Here is a 15,883-nt window from a genome sequence, read left to right as displayed (position 1 = left end):
TCTGGGCGTTACACCAAAAAGTGGCTGAGTGTGTGCGATTGTGTGCGCAGGCGAGAGCATGTGAGAGAAGGAATCAAAACTATACAGGAACAAAAGCGCAGCCTTGTCTAATGTTGCAAACACACAAATGCAAAAAAAATGGATGTAACACATGTACCCACACATGCACACACACACTGAAAATCCCACCGTGCACCATGCCGACACAAAAATGAACACACTAAAACAACTAAAAAGTATGCATGACCAGCTACACACATAATATACCTACCCACACACACACACACACATACACACACACACACACGCACTCCCTGATGGCATAGAAGATATGAGTGCAAACACCCACACAGACAGACAAAAGCAGACACCTCACAGAGTATTAGTACTATGTAAGAACACAGTAATAATACATGCATTGTGCTCAATGAGTTTATTTAAAGACTAATGTCTGCTGACAATTTTAAACATCATCATTCTCTGTCTGGAGGTGAGTGATGTTTGCAGGGTTGTTCAGCAGCTTGTGAAACATATAAAGAAATGTTGCCTGGTCAAAGAATGCTAGGGTAGGCCAACATGGTGACACTGATTGTTATTAGCAATTATGCTAATAACAGCAATAATAATTCCTATTGACACTTTGGAGACACTTGTTAGTTCTACTCACATCCATTTGTGGCCCTAAAAATCTGAGCTTAATTCAGGCTTCTTTTGATTTTCGAATGCTAAAAGGCAGGCCGCAGGGGTTGTGTTCACTGGCAGCATCTAATTTGTGTACAAATCCCGTGAAGAGCGGTGACAAGACTCAAAGTCAAAATAGCCAAAGCCCACAGGAGAAATGATCTAAAACTGAGGTCATGGATGCTTCCAAAAATAAAAAAAATACACTCTGTGGCGACAGACCCTTAATATTTTTTGAAACTGATGCAATGGCAGATGTAAGTGATGGTATTTAAATAAAGCCAACTGCTCATAAAAGACACATTTTACAAGACAACAAAGGCTCTCATACAGTTCAACAGGACATCATATACTCAGTTTAAGATGACTCTGACTTCTTAAAGAGTCTGAGTCTTTAAATTTTATGTAACCTGATTATCTAAGACCATTAATTTCACCCCTTCCCAAATGACCTGTTTGACCTGGAGTACCTTAGCAAATGAAGCACTTATAATTGTTGTCTCTTATTCATACGCACACACACTTACTCACATACCAGTGGTGGCCAAGGGAGGTGCTCTCCTGCCATCGGGAGTAACTGAAGGGTCAGTCTAACCCCATGGCATCATGGTCTGGTTTTATCAAGAAAAAAATACAGTAATGCACACTTATACATGTGTTAGAGTGGCTATTTTTTGCCAACTGTCTGATCCATGTTAGGTTGATCCATATATGTTCTGGACATCATTTACATGTGATTAGATCGCGTGACTAGTAACATCATTTAAAATGGTGCCACTTTGAGCATTATTTTCTGAGGAGCAGGGAAGCTCAAAATACTCCAGTCTTTATTGGAGTCTTGCAGGATGCCAGTCTGGTTACAGCCCCTTGTGACTTTAAATATAGAGAATCAAGGATTGCCATTTTGTACGGTGTGGTTGGGCATACATTAGTTATCCTTTATTTTTAATCCGTTTTACAAATGCATCATTATTGTGTGGCCCAAAGTCCCAAATACACACATAATCAGTCACTCAGTTGCACAAAGTTACTCAGAAACACAATCAATCACTCACTTCCTCCTTTAACACACAGACACCATTAGTCCAAAACAGACTCAATAGTTTTCTCACAGACTCAAGCGCACGCACTTCCTAAGACATAATCAATCACTCAGGTATTACTCAGTCACACACACACACTTATTTTGGTGCATGTCGTGCGCAGATAACACTGACTTTAAATCAGCCTCACAGTGTTCATCGACAGTCCAATTGACATTTTTTTGATTAAGGTTTGAAAAGAGTTCCACTGAAGAAAATTGAAGCAAATATTTTTGTTGTGTATCCACTTCCGTAAACATCGTAGCGTCTTAATGCGTCAGGTTATAACGCAGGGTCTGTGTCTTGAAACATTTCGCAGCAGATAATGTCGGTAATTTCCTTGAAAATAACTTTTTCATATTCAGATAAATTCAGTTAAAAGAAATAACAAAAGCAAACCAAGAATCAAACTCTGTGACACAACAGGAAACACAGCAGCAGGAGTTTTGCTTGTTAGCTTAAAATGGCATGGTATGGTCACCTTTTACCACCATCAGTCAACATACCTTTACCTGATCATATACAATGAGGAAGTATTGTATTCATCTCAGTACTGTAATTTGTTTTTTTAATATCTTTTTTTTTTTTAAAAGTCAAGGCAAATAATCAATCAATACATGATAGTTTTTATTATTTCCTGCTATCTCAACCCAACAAATGCAGTGGCATTTCATTTGTAACATTTGAAAAGCTTAAAACAATTTATTTTCCAAATATAAAAGCCCAGCTGCTGTCAGACGAGAGCTTTTTCAGTTCTAAGTATTCAGTAAAGAAAACATTTCTTATCAAACTGTCTTTACATTGATAGACTGAGATGACTGGACTGCAGTCTGGACTCATTTTTCATATTCTTTGAAATGCAGAGAGATGAGTAAAGAAAGGAGCAGATCAAAGGTTTCCACTCGTCATAAGCACAAGTCACGACATCGATTTCAAAACATACCACACATGTTAAAGATGAGTGATAAAAAGTTTTTATTACTATTATTTCCTAAAATGGCAGCACGGTGGCGTGGTGGTTAGCACTGTTGCCTCACAACAAGGTCTGGGTTCGAATCCACCTTGGCCCAGTGGATAGAGTTTGCATGTTCTCCATGTGTCTGCGTGGGTTTCCTCCGGCTGCTCCAGTTTCCTCCCACAGTCTAAAGACATGCAGTTACTGGGGTCAGGTTAATTGATGACTCTAAATTGCCCATAGGTGTGGACGGTGTCTCTCTGTGTTGGCCCTGCGACAGGCTGGGCGACCTGTACAGGGTGTACCTGCCTCTCACCCTATGTCAGCTGGGATAGCCCCCCCCCCCCGCGACTCTGAACAGGATAAGCAGAAGAGAATGGATGGAAAGAATTAAAGCTCATTCATTTAGCTGGCAGCTAGCATTTTAACCCCAGATGCCATCAACACATGCACACACACTGAGGTGTCAGATTGTAGTAACATAATCAAACTAATCTGACAGTGACACACACACACACACACAGAGTTTGACTCTTTCTTCCAAAGAAAAGACAAAAACCCAGTAACAGTGATAATTACACACGTCGTATCCTCTGCTTTTTCCCCCTCATTAACAGGAGTGTGTGTGAAAGAGAGAAAGACAGTTGTCCTTTCGCAATGTCACTAATAGTGGGGTTTAATTCTGGAGACACTTTGAGATGTCAGGAAGCATTGTGTCTCCGCAAAGACTGGAAAGGAGAAAGTGGGGGAGAGAAAGAAACAAAAAGACAGATGTCAAGTGTGGAGAGCCCTCCTGGTGTGTCTTCCCTTCTCATCTTTTCATCTTTATAGTGACTCTGCAATTTCTTCCACCCTGCTATATCTTCCCCTACATTTTTCATCTTCATCCATCTCAAGGTTTCAAACTTTACAATCTCTTTTCTGTCTTACCTGATCTTTCTCCTATAATTTCCTAGATCTTGCCACCCTTGACGTTCCAGTTTCTGCTCCAACACTCTTACATAGACAATGGGAATATTACTTCTTCATTCAGAGCAGTCACACGTGAGCCACATTTTGAGCAGCTCTTCTTTGATTAGAAGACACAAGATTTTACGTAGCTTTTGATACTCCTAAGATACTCATATTGTGTAAGACTTACTTGTACTTACACACATAAAATGTCAAAAATGGGGTTAGAATGCCTCTCACAGACATGAAATATATATTCAGGTACATGGACAATCAAATTAAACATTTTCTGTCATTTTGCTACAAGCCCAACGCTGATTTTAAGTAATAACCTGAAGAAAAACAGCTGAAGACAAAAAGAAATATATGTAAATGACTGTCCACATAGTTTCTTGGCCTCGAAAAGTGCACTTCTGCCTCCAGCTATTTTTTTGTCCATGATGCAGTTTTTGCTGTTTTAATGAGCAAAACCCGCTGCTACCGTGTCGCCTTTTCTCTCTCTGGGTAAAATTATTTTAAGTTCATTAGAAGTGCATTATTGTTTGGCATTCATAAAAAGAACAGAGGGCCATTAAAGACAATTTGGTGTGCGGAAAAACCTCATAAATTATCTGTCTTCCCTCTGTAATTGCTTCCAGCTAAATTGGTCAGCCAATTATTACATTTACTATACAATTTGCATGGTAATTGGCAGGGTTGTCACTCACCTCCTCGCAAATTCAGCTCACGTTCGTCTCCTGTCTTTTGCTCTCAACGCCTCCGCCACCCTTCTGGAATTTTCATTAAGTTAAGGAAGAAGTCTGAGCTACTCTGCAACCTCTCAGCTCCTTCTCCAAGAAACTTCCAGTTATGAATATAAGTATTTTAAACAAGGAGTATACTGTACTAACACACTTAGATTTGGTCTGATGCAGAGATGTCTTAAGTTTTCCTCCTTGTGTATGGTTTGTGATCATTAGTCACCTGTCATTAAGTATCTTTGAACAAGGTATTCGACCCTCATAGACTCTCCAAAACGTGTCCTATTTATATTTCTGTTTTACACCAAGAAAAAGGCACACAGGACACTTCTGGAGACCCCCCGGGAGGATATTTTTTCCCATAAAAACAGTCAAAAATGAATTTTGTAGCATTGTTTTTCCGTACTTGTTCACTCCACTGCTGAAGTTTATTTGAACACCCAGAGATTATTTCATTTATAAATAATTTAGTTTTAAAGCCTCAGGTTTGCTTGGCCAATAGATGCAGCTTGCTGTGCACAGACACAGATATGCTGTATGGAAAAAAGTATTGGGGCCACACCTCTTAATCATTCCACAATCAACTCTAAGTGGTATTATTGCAAAGTGGATGTGTACAGGAACCCCAGCAACCACTTCAAGTTACACAGCGGGGTCGCCGAGGGCTGAGGCGCACACCTGATCAACATCAGCACAAAAACTGTGCGCTGGGAGCTTCATAGCATGGATGGTTTAATGTGTAGACGGCCCAGTACTTAAATCAATATAGTGTACCTGCTAATTGTTAACATTACACATAAAGTAGTAGAATTTCATTGACCAAAATTGGAGTATAAGCTTGGGCTCTTACTACAGTTACCTGAACAGCGAGTTGTGAATAAATACATAAAGACATGATCTTAGACATGTCTATAGCTGAGTGTGCTGTGAAATACAGCAGTCATGTATGTGGAATCATTTTTGGTAGCTGGCTATAAACATGTCTTGTTTTTGAAGCCAAGCTCAAATGGGCGTTTAAGGAACTGCAGTTTTGGGGACTTTTTTTCCTTTATTTTTTTAAGACCTGGAGGTTGCATCAGGGTGATGACAGAAACTAGGATGAGGAAAGTTTGATGCTGCTGGGTAGAAGTGACAATACGAATAGAGCAGCAGGCATGCAGGCAGATGTGTCTTCCTTAGTAAACCTATGCAAAAATGAGTGTTTTCTCTTCACAGGTAATTCATACACTGAGGCATCTTCAAAAAAATGCACTTAATGGAACCCTTGAAACAGTTGTCATTGTCTCATTGGAATGAACTTCAGAAAAAGTCATTTTGTAGAGTTACAGGATAAGCTTTCCAAGGTCAGAGACAATTATTGAACTTTAACTTTTACTTCTCAGTTTTGATTTGTCCTTTGTGCTGTTAATTTCCTCATAACTGTGCAACATTCGTTTCAGAAAAAATGACCACTAAAATCATTTAAACCAAATAAACACAGGTTTAAAAAAATCCAAAATTTTTAGACAGGACAGACACAAATTGTGCCGTTCAAAAAGAGATAACATTATAACTTACACCCACTTTTCCTTTTCCCCTCTCCCCACAGATGATCACGATCCCAGGAACCCAGCCTACATTGCCACTCAAGGTCCCCTGCCCTCCACTGTGGCTGATTTCTGGCAGGTAAGCACACACACACACATGCGCACACACACAGCGAAACAAAAATCAATACAATCTCCTCTCTTAACAAGAGTTAGCCGATTTTTATTAGTGCAGCAAGTCACACAGGAGACCAGCCATTTCTGTGGATGTCATTATTAATCTTTCCTTCACCATAATGCTCAGTGCCCTCGCCACCACTGCTTACACACCGCACATCCATGAGCACACACACACACACACACACTATACACACAGCCTAGAGTGGGACACATTGTTAATGCAGGGGGTAGCAAAACACTTTTCCCACTGTCCCAGATGTTGGATTGGGTTTGAATCTGCGACCAGGAGATCAATAAGTTATTCTGGCCAGTCTTGCTGTTAGGTGTGTGTTGAGTGGAGCAGCAGGGAGTTTGAAAAGAAAGGTCCCCTTGTCAGACAAGTTATGTGGATTCTCACTTGGGCAGATCAAAGAGGGGCACAAAGAAAAAGAAATCTCGGGTTTGTATAGATTTGCTACACTAGTGAAGTTCCTACTAATCAAAGTGAGTGAAATATGAAAGACATATTTCATATTTCCCTTGAGAAAAAGCCAAGAAAAGCCAAGAACACAAAATCCAAACATTGTCTTTTAGTTATCAGAGCAATTTTGCAATTTTTGATTTCTTATTTAACTTTAATTAAGTTACATACTTTGCTGTTTTTTTCTGCTCACCAGTCATTTTTGGAAAAGGCTTTAAGCAGTCTAAGATAATTCACAGACTAGAGAGTGACTCTGAAGTGGTGTTAACACAAATAACTTTATAGGTGCAGTGTAACTTAAAGTGCCCATTACCACAGCTGAATTATTTTGGTTCCTGTCATTCCTCTGCTGTTTAAAAAAGCATGTTTGCTTTGCCAACCCACTCTTTGTAAATAGAGACCGAATAAAAAATGTCAAATTTGGCTTCAAGTGAACAGTCAAGACGAGTGGGAAGTGCGGTAAGATGTGTGCGCACAGTGGCTCATTTATGATAATGCAAAACTGAAACTAAAATCACTTTATTTTAACAGTCCGGCAAAGCCAAACAAACAAAATGAGGCGAGAGAGGTGGAAAAATCAAATCTGTGACTTTCAGCCCGACTCGAATGGAAATGAAGCTTGTTAGGTGCGTTTCTGTGGTGACAGCGGTGGTGATGTTGAGGTCTCCTCTGGGGAATGAGAGAATGAACTTTAACCTTATTAACCACTGCTCCACACCTCCTCCATTCACCCGCTAATCCCCCCCCGACCAGCGCTAAACATCGACTCTCTTTCGGGGGGAGGAGAAAAGGGTTGGTCAGTATGTGCAAATCCTGTTCTCTTTATTCACACCAACATTTCTCAGCACTCAAACTGTTCCATTTCTGTTCTCCAAGTCGTGTTTTTGTCTAGAAATACATTTTTTAAATATTTTGTGAGGTACAGAAGGCCAATATAAAAGAAATGACAGTCAACCTCCCTCTATGTTGTTTTTACCAGTTAGAGTACTTATCAGAATGGAAACCCATAGCCTGGTAGAAAAGTGCACATAATGTAGTTCATATAAGAGTCCCAGTCCTTAAAAAAGCAATAAGAACTTTCTAAACAGACCCGAATAGTGAAGCCACAAAACCAATATGAGTGTCTCAGTATGTCCGTATCAGTCCACAGACCCTCAGCCTGTAGCCGAAAAGATCATTTAAAGACTTTATCTAAAAGCCTCAGACAATTACTACTGGCTCATCATGGATTCATCTCAGGTTCATTAAGTGGCCTCTTTGTGCTCTGCAAGCTTCTGCGCTCAGGCTTATTCAGCCTTCTTGTGTTGAGGCGCACTTGAACTTAACTAGCATTACGGCGTCTTATCGTGTTGCTTAATCAAGAGCAGGCCAAAGTTATTACACAGCATGCATAACTCCACAGAAAAAAAGTTTTGCAACATCTTCAATGTCAAGCTTTAGAAAGTTAATATATATAGATGAAACTTTATAAACGAGCACGATGCACTCTTCAGATTTCATGGAAAAAATATGATTTTAAATAAATTGAGCTTTTTAACAAACCTTGAGTTTTAAAAAGAGGGAACTTGTCCTCCCAGCAGCGTTCTCACCCTGTCAGCTGAAGCAAATTAACACAATTTCTCAAAAAAGTGCACTGTCACATTTTAGATCCATGAGAGTAATCACTGAAGCAGTGAGGACCGAGAGGAGCGGCGTGGAGAGGTGCAGGAATTCAAAACCCACCGCAATTAACATCTGTTACATTTCCAGCAGGTGTGGCAGCACTCATGGCTGAGCGGCAGGTGCGGCCATCTTTATAATCTAACACGATGATGTGGGAGCGGTATTGTTTTATGGCTTCCATTAACGGCTGACTGTTACCTCTGATCAGCGTTGAATGGATCTCCTGAGCAGGCCCACCCTCCGGCTGTGAGAATATGACTGCCAGCAGGAAAAATACGACCACAGCCAGGTCTCGGATGTGGAACGACCCAGTTGGGGGAAGAACAGCCTCAACAGCAACACCAATTACTTGTCATGAAGCTTTACTTTCTTGTAGTTTCTCACAAAGTTTGAAACAGCAAGAGTGTTTCAAACCAAGATTTATTTCCTCGCTCCCCTGAAACAAACACCTTCCTTTCCAAAATGATAGCTAGAACAAAATTTGAACTAATTATGGACCTATATCCAAGAGAGTGGGTGAGTGAGGACACATGTCAGTGTTACTGTTGGCAGATATTGGGAGGTGTTGACAGCTTCAAATAAGATCTTGTTCCAAATCAAGCTCTCCACGCCTTCAAGAATGTGACTCCTACTCTAAGAAATGGCTCAATGTTTGACTTCTAAATAAACTTGGAAGTTTATAAAGAACATTAGGTACAGAGATTATTAGGACTTTTGAAAAACTTTATTTTAAGTCTTGCAAACAAAAAAAAAAAACAAAAAAAAATGAAAGGAATAAGGAATCAATTACAAAAACATGAGTCATTCTTGTCTCCACCAAGCAAAAATAAAAGTGTTTGATGCCAGAAGGATAGGCCTCCAAAGATCTCGAATCATTTACCGGCCTGTGTATTTCGGTTGCAGATGGTTTGGGAGAATGGCTGTGTCGTCAGTGTTTATGTTGACCCCTCTTGTTGAGAGCGGGGTGAAGCAGTGCTACCATTACTGGCCAGATGAAGGATCCAACCTGTACCACATCTATGAGGTAAAAAGAAATCAGTGATTGCAGAAATTACCACCTGTTTTCTGTCACGTATATACAGGATGTAGAAGAGTCTCTAGAGCACCCTTAGGCACTTTAGAAATATCTCTCCTTGACTCTCGGTGGGAATGAGAGGGAATATCCCCAGTCTCATCTCAGGGGCACAATTCTGGCTGTACGCACTGAAGCCCCACCCACCTGCTGTTCCAGTCTTTTATGAGGGGCAGCCAATCAGAAGAAAACTGTCTTAAATAGAGTTTGAGGGGTGCTAAAATGGCCTGTTTCAGATATTTAATAAACTGAGGGGCTGCAGCAAGGCCCGGTGTGAGGTAAATAAGCATTATTTTGAACCATGAACCGTGCAGAGCTACTCCAGTAGGCACTGGGCTGCAGCAGTTTCATTCCATTAGCATTTCACTCATTATAATGTGTGTGACATCCATCTCCTTTTTAGGGGATTCAACCCCAAAAAATCATCACACTACGATTTTGAGCTTTTGTGAAAATACTCAAATCCTTTCTGGAATTACGAAGCATAAAAGCTGATCGGACCATTTCTTGACTCCAATAAATTCCGTGCATGGCTCCCCTGTGCCGTTCCAGGTGAACCTGGGTGTCCGAACACATCTGGTGTGACGACTTCCTGGTTCGTAGCTTCTACTTGAAGAACATGCAGACCAACGAAACGCGGACCGTCACTCAGTTCCATTTCCTGACCTGGCTCAACCAGAACGTGCCAGAGACCAGCCGAACACTACTTGACTTCCGCAGGTAGGGAGCTTCTTCAGAAAGTTTCAAGATGCTTAAAACAGCCCATGCTCAGTCCTGCGACATCAAATACTGCCGTTTTTTTTTTCCCCCTCAATTTTCTGGCATTACATACACGAGTGTAAAGTAATTTGGGCTCAGTGCTGTGAGCCAGTCAGGTTTTAGTGCAAAAATCCTACCAGTCAGACGGTGAGAGCAAAGTGAAAACATCTTGAGGCAAAGCGCAAAACACAAAGTCAAAGGGAGTCAAAAAAGCAGCCTCCAGGCTCAGAACCTGCTATCACCTATTGGACCAATAGCTCTTACTAATCCTTCATACAGTGTGTCAAGGTGTTGACATCAAGACACAACTTTCAGTATATCTGTGTGGAACCAGCAATTTCCGACAAAAGAGCTTAGTTGATGCCCTGACCCTGAATGAATCATTTCTTTAGCTTTTACTTTTATGCAGTTGTTTCTCTAAATAAATCTTTAAGGGGAAAGGTTTCCTCTTATGTATCACAATTGACCTTTGACACTGTGCCGTGTTCCTTTTCACTGCTGTGTCTTGCCAAAATGGAGAGGAATGAGCAGCCACGAGATGAAGCAGCAGTAATCTTATCCCTCACTGGCCTCTAGTAGTATGCCGGTTATTTTCTTGGAGATCCAATGCCCTGTTTTACTCCGGCTCTGTAACTGTGGCTCCACATTGTATACAAGTGTTTTTAAACTTATTTTTCTATAATGGCCCAGTATAAAAGACTTCTTCACATTTTGCTGAAAGAGTTACTTGAAACTGATTTTCATTTGAAATGTATAAAGTACTTAAGCCAGCTTTTAGTGTTGAGACAGAAGGCACCGAGGTTTGAGAAGCCATCAAAGAAAGTTTTTTTTTTTTTGGAAGTTTTCTTAAAAGAGGCGTTTGAGAAAAAAACACTTTGATAACAGCGTTCATTTCCACAGCAGAGCTGATGAACACCTTGTATGATATTGTTCAAGAAAAATCAACAGTCCGTTTCTTCCCTCGTCTTTTGCTGCGGTAGAACAAAGGCAGCCTGCGCTTACGTACATTACAAACTGACGTCTGTAAGAAGAACCGAACTACAGAGCAGAGCTTTTGTATCCATGCTGTCAGTCTTCTCCACATGTAAACTTTAACAAGACACTACAAATGGCAGAAATATTGCATATCCATAACGAATGTTTTTGGGTGTTTTGTACAGCAGTGCTTTCGTATTCTCCTTGAGATGTTGCCATGTTTTACTAAATGGAAGTCTCTTTTTTTTTTCTTCTTCCCGTGATGAATGGCGTCACTTTCAGGGACCAAACGGTTTTTGACATTGGTTCAACAGCCTCTTCCACTGTCCTTTTAGTTCTTGTGTACTTACTACTCATCTAGCACGAAGTTCATGCAACTCCTCTGAGGGTTCTCCAAATCCAAGAGTAGGACAAAGCAAAGTGTATCAGAAGAATAAAAAAAGTCAGAAATTCCAACCTTACAAAACAAGTCTGCCAGTGCACCTAAATCATCTAAGCTTTCAAGGCTTGACATTCCCTCGACTTTATACGCACTTTTATTGCAGTTCAAACACTGGTCAGGCTGTGCCATACTGTATATTAGAATCCAGTAGGTCAAATATGTGATGGTTCTTTTTTGACATTTTATTTAAAACAAATACAAAGTGAAGGACTCATAATAGAAGGGCCTGAATTTGTTTGCCCACCCTATTCCACCTTCCTGAGCACAAAGGCTCTGAAAGGCTTTTTTTTTTTATTTCTCCTTACAGCATAATGGCTTCAGACTTCTCACTTTTCCAGGAGTTTTGACTTGTGATCCTAAGACGCAAGCGGAAAAATATCTATATATCCTCTGAACATCCTGGGCACTTTCCACTCGATAACAGTGTAATTCAGAATGCATTGAGGATACTCTTCCAAAGTGATCCTTTATCTGCGGCGCCTTTATAACTGCTCTCCTCCCTTTCCCCTTCGACCTCTTTAAACTGATATACTGTATTGCCTATTAGGTGTTAGCCGCCCTGGCCCCTTTCCTCTGATTCACTGTGGATTTTCTCAAGTGATAGACCCCAACTCAGGTTTATATATAGTCCTGGTGTCTCCATTCTGCTGGCGCACATCAATTAGATGGGATATCAAGAGTAAGAGTTTGTGGTCACAGCCATTATAAAAGGGTCTGGTGGGCGTCACCGTGCACCATCAGTTAGGAAATATTGCCTTTACTCACAGGGCAGCTGGGTCAGAACACAATGAAGAAAGCGCAGAGGGAGATATTTTTCACTTTTATTACAGCAGATATGGTGCTTTCATAACAGCAACCTGCCCTTTTCTTTCTTTTTTTTTTTGGTGTTTCCTTTTTTTTCTCACCTCGACGATTTGAGGATACCGGCTGAAGTGCCCCTCCATCATATGCGCTTGCGCGGGCATGTTGTTCACTCACACCGGCCTGACTGACCCGAAGCCTTGCTTACAAATCCTCTCTGTCCTCCCCCACCCCCTCTGTTTTACCAGCTAACTTGCGGTTGCCAGTGTCATTTTTGTGATGTTGCAGCTAGTAATATAAGCCCAGTTGCATAGTCACAAAAGTGATCATTGGAGACTGTGACTCTACAACCAGGGGGCCTCATGGGCCCTCCCCCCAACCCACCCTTTTACTCCTCTTTTTCCCAGTCTTCTCCTCCCCCTATATTCTCCTTCATCTCTCTCCTCCTCCTCTGTTCTTGCTGTGCTCAGTGACCTGAGATGACCTCTCGCCTTTTTGCTTGCTCATGGTTGCTTGACTGCCTCCGGTCTCCCCTCCTCTCTCGCCATGCTTCCTTTCCTCTCTCGGTCGCTTTTGTCTTTCTTGCTCCGCCCTCTACCTTTCTCTCTTCCTCTCACTTACAGCTTCAGTCTGTTTCTTTATTCTGTCTCGCCTGATGATTTCTGACTCAGGCTCTAACACTATGTCATACATAAGCAACACTTATTTTGTTCTTGGCTTGTCTGGTCTGTCTTCAGACTGCACAAACCAGGGAAAAGTGGAAAATTTACAGCTTTTATTATAAACTACTACTACTACAGTCCATCCATCCACTTGTGCATATCCAGTGTTGGGATGCCAAATGGAGATTTACATTATGCAGTAACACTGGTGAAAAGGTGTGTTTTAACCCAAACTATTGTCTTTACCTGTACAAGTAGTTTTGTTACCTAAATCTAACAAAAAGTCCAAGACTAAAAAATAAAAGTCTAAAAACAATATAAGAAAAAACATACTAGGCTACCAGGCTACTAGGTTCAAGTCTTGGGTTTCCACCAGTACCCAAACATAACACGTCTTTCCAGCCTGCTAATATGGACTTTGCTGAATCTTTTATATGCAAAGGGGAACATTTTATGAGGCTGGTTGCCCTCTGCCTTTTATAAATAGCTGATCACACAATACAGGCATCTTTGCTTCCTTTATAATCACTTCACTTTTACTCTCTGGTTAGGATTAGGCACTGAAAACCTACTTGGTCAGGTTTAGGAAAGATGAAGGTTTGGGTCAAAATCTGCCCCTTTACCTGGCACGTCACAGAACTTGTGCCAAAGACACCTTGTGTGTGAGATGCCAGATTTGTCAACAACATGGCAGTATTTGAGTGAATTTACTGAAATATGTATATAAGTTCAGCTGTATCAAATAGTGTACGCCATAATGAAATCTAACTGCTTACAGATTGGAAATGGTGACAGTGTCAGATTTCATTATTTTTTTGTCACTCACAAACTGAGCATATAATTTCCAGTTCCTCGGGGTCCCCACATTGTTGATGCGTGGGTTGTTGCTGGGTGTGTCTGGAATAGTGGAACACGCCCAATTAAAAGCATGAAGGGGAAAAAAAAAAGACCTCACATTGCAAATGTGTTTGATCTGAGAAATGTCGACCATGTCGCACAGTTTTGTTGGTTTACAGACCACAACGGGATCTTTTAATAGTATTGATCGAGAAATGCTAATGCCAGTGGACATATTCTAAGTCTTTGATTTCTGTCCATCAGGCCGCCAGTTTGTATCTTTCGCCATCTCTCTCTCTGTCGTCATCCACTCGATCGATTTCTTCCCCTCTTCTGCGCCTCTCTTTCTGCCTTTTGATCCCTCGCTCTCTCTCTCTCTTTCTCTCTCTGGCTCTCCATCAAGTTAGGATCTCTCTTACGGGGCATTTCCTTTGAATCTCACGCCCTGCTATACACCCACAGCCAAACCTCCCACCCCCGCCTGCCGGTGATCCTCTGCTGGCTGTTTCCATGGTTACATCACTTATGATTGTCTCTAGTGAGGTCTGCCTTTTCAATTTGAGTGGGGCGGTGGAGGAAAATATAAGGGGGTTTTTGGTGATCAGGCTTTTTTTTTTTTTTAATTTGTGATTGTGTAATATTGTTTGTTGTTTTGCCTGGCAGGAAACCCCCCCCCCCTCCCAGGGAAAACCCACTGTTTATATCAATTGTTTAGCCACAAAGTGCCAATTATATAATTATACTTGCTTGTTTCTTCTCCTTTTTTTTTTTTTTTTTTTAAATGTCAGAAAATTTCTTATAAAAACTCATTTGCAGAAACATCTCTTGTTGAAGAGTGCAGACATCTTGAGTGCAATAATAAGACAAATATATTTTAACTTGTGTAAGTGCAGGAAAAAAAAGGATTTCCAAAACATAAATAAAAAAAAAAGACAAACAACTCTGCATTATTTTTTTGTCTTCATGCCCTGTTTTTGCTTCCCACCAAATGCTGTTTAAATAAGTTTTTGTTAAGAAAGTCATACATTTTAATAAATAAACATAAATGACCACAAAAACTTAAAGTTCAATGAAGGAAGAAGTGAAGCATCAACTGAGGCTTCTTTCCATGACTGTTGCTACATAATGGATTACAAAAAGGCCGCCACACACACACACACACACACACACACACACACACACACACACACACACACACAGTCTACCTTTACATAATGCGTTTCCAGATGAATACTGTTATTTTGAGTTTCACCATAAAATAGAATTAGAGATGATCTCCAGCTGGGATCAAACTCAGCCTCTCTGCTGCTCTCTCAGATAGAAGCTGTGAGTTTGTGCAGATCTGCTCGCTGCTGCTTTTGATGAACAAGGTGCAAAGTTGTTTTTTTTTTACCTCAGTCTTTCCAAAAAAAAAAAATATATATATATATATATAGTGTGGTTTTCCTCATGCTGTTGAAGCTTTGCATGCCCGTGCGACAGCAGCCACCAGTTCTGTTCTGTTGTGGAATATGATGATTTCTTTTTTCAGGATATAAATTCCTGAGGGATTTCTCATGCTTGTGTTCAGCTGTGCAACTTTACTGATTTTTGAAATATACATGAGCATCAGTAAGAGAATATGTACTAAAGTACCATTTTGTATTGTGAATGAAACATGGCTCCTCTCACCGATTAAACTTGTTAAAATTAAACTCTGCAGTGCAGTAAGGAGCATAGCTGGAGCCTGGTGTATGTGGTATAAATAAAAAATCAGTAAAGAGGGTTTTTCTATTGTAGTGTACGTTGTGGTCTTACTATGTAAGACCACAATTTATAATAATATACTATAATAATATACACTGTGTAAAATGTAAAGAGAATGCAATAATTTACAAATTTTATTTTTTTTTTTTATTTACAATAGAACATAGAAACAAATCAGATGTTTAGACTGAGATGATGTACCATTAAAAAAAAAGAAGAAGTTAATTTTGAATTTGATGGCAGCAACACATCTCAGAGAAGTTGGGATGGAGCCGCGTTCACCACTGTGTAGCATCCGCTCTGCTAACAGCAGTCCATAAATGTCTGGGAACTGAGGAGACCTGTTGCTGGA

The 15,883-nt window shown here is 40.5% G+C and overlaps 1 protein-coding gene across 1 annotated transcript in view; it reads left to right on the top strand.

The window, feature by feature from the left end:
- Window positions 1-15,883, top strand: part of LOC115795638 (receptor-type tyrosine-protein phosphatase N2-like) — a 229,311-nt gene that overhangs the window by 192,004 nt on the left and 21,424 nt on the right. The window contains 4 exon segments of the mRNA XM_030751631.1: window positions 5,998-6,074; window positions 9,141-9,167; window positions 9,169-9,266; window positions 9,868-10,029. Of these exon segments, the coding sequence (XP_030607491.1) occupies window positions 5,998-6,074; window positions 9,141-9,167; window positions 9,169-9,266; window positions 9,868-10,029 (364 nt within the window).

The sequence above is a fragment of the Archocentrus centrarchus genome, chromosome 17, assembly GCF_007364275.1.
Source record: "Archocentrus centrarchus isolate MPI-CPG fArcCen1 chromosome 17, fArcCen1, whole genome shotgun sequence".
NCBI lineage: Eukaryota > Metazoa > Chordata > Actinopteri > Cichliformes > Cichlidae > Archocentrus > Archocentrus centrarchus.
This window is presented reverse-complemented; position numbering and strand designations above follow the sequence as displayed.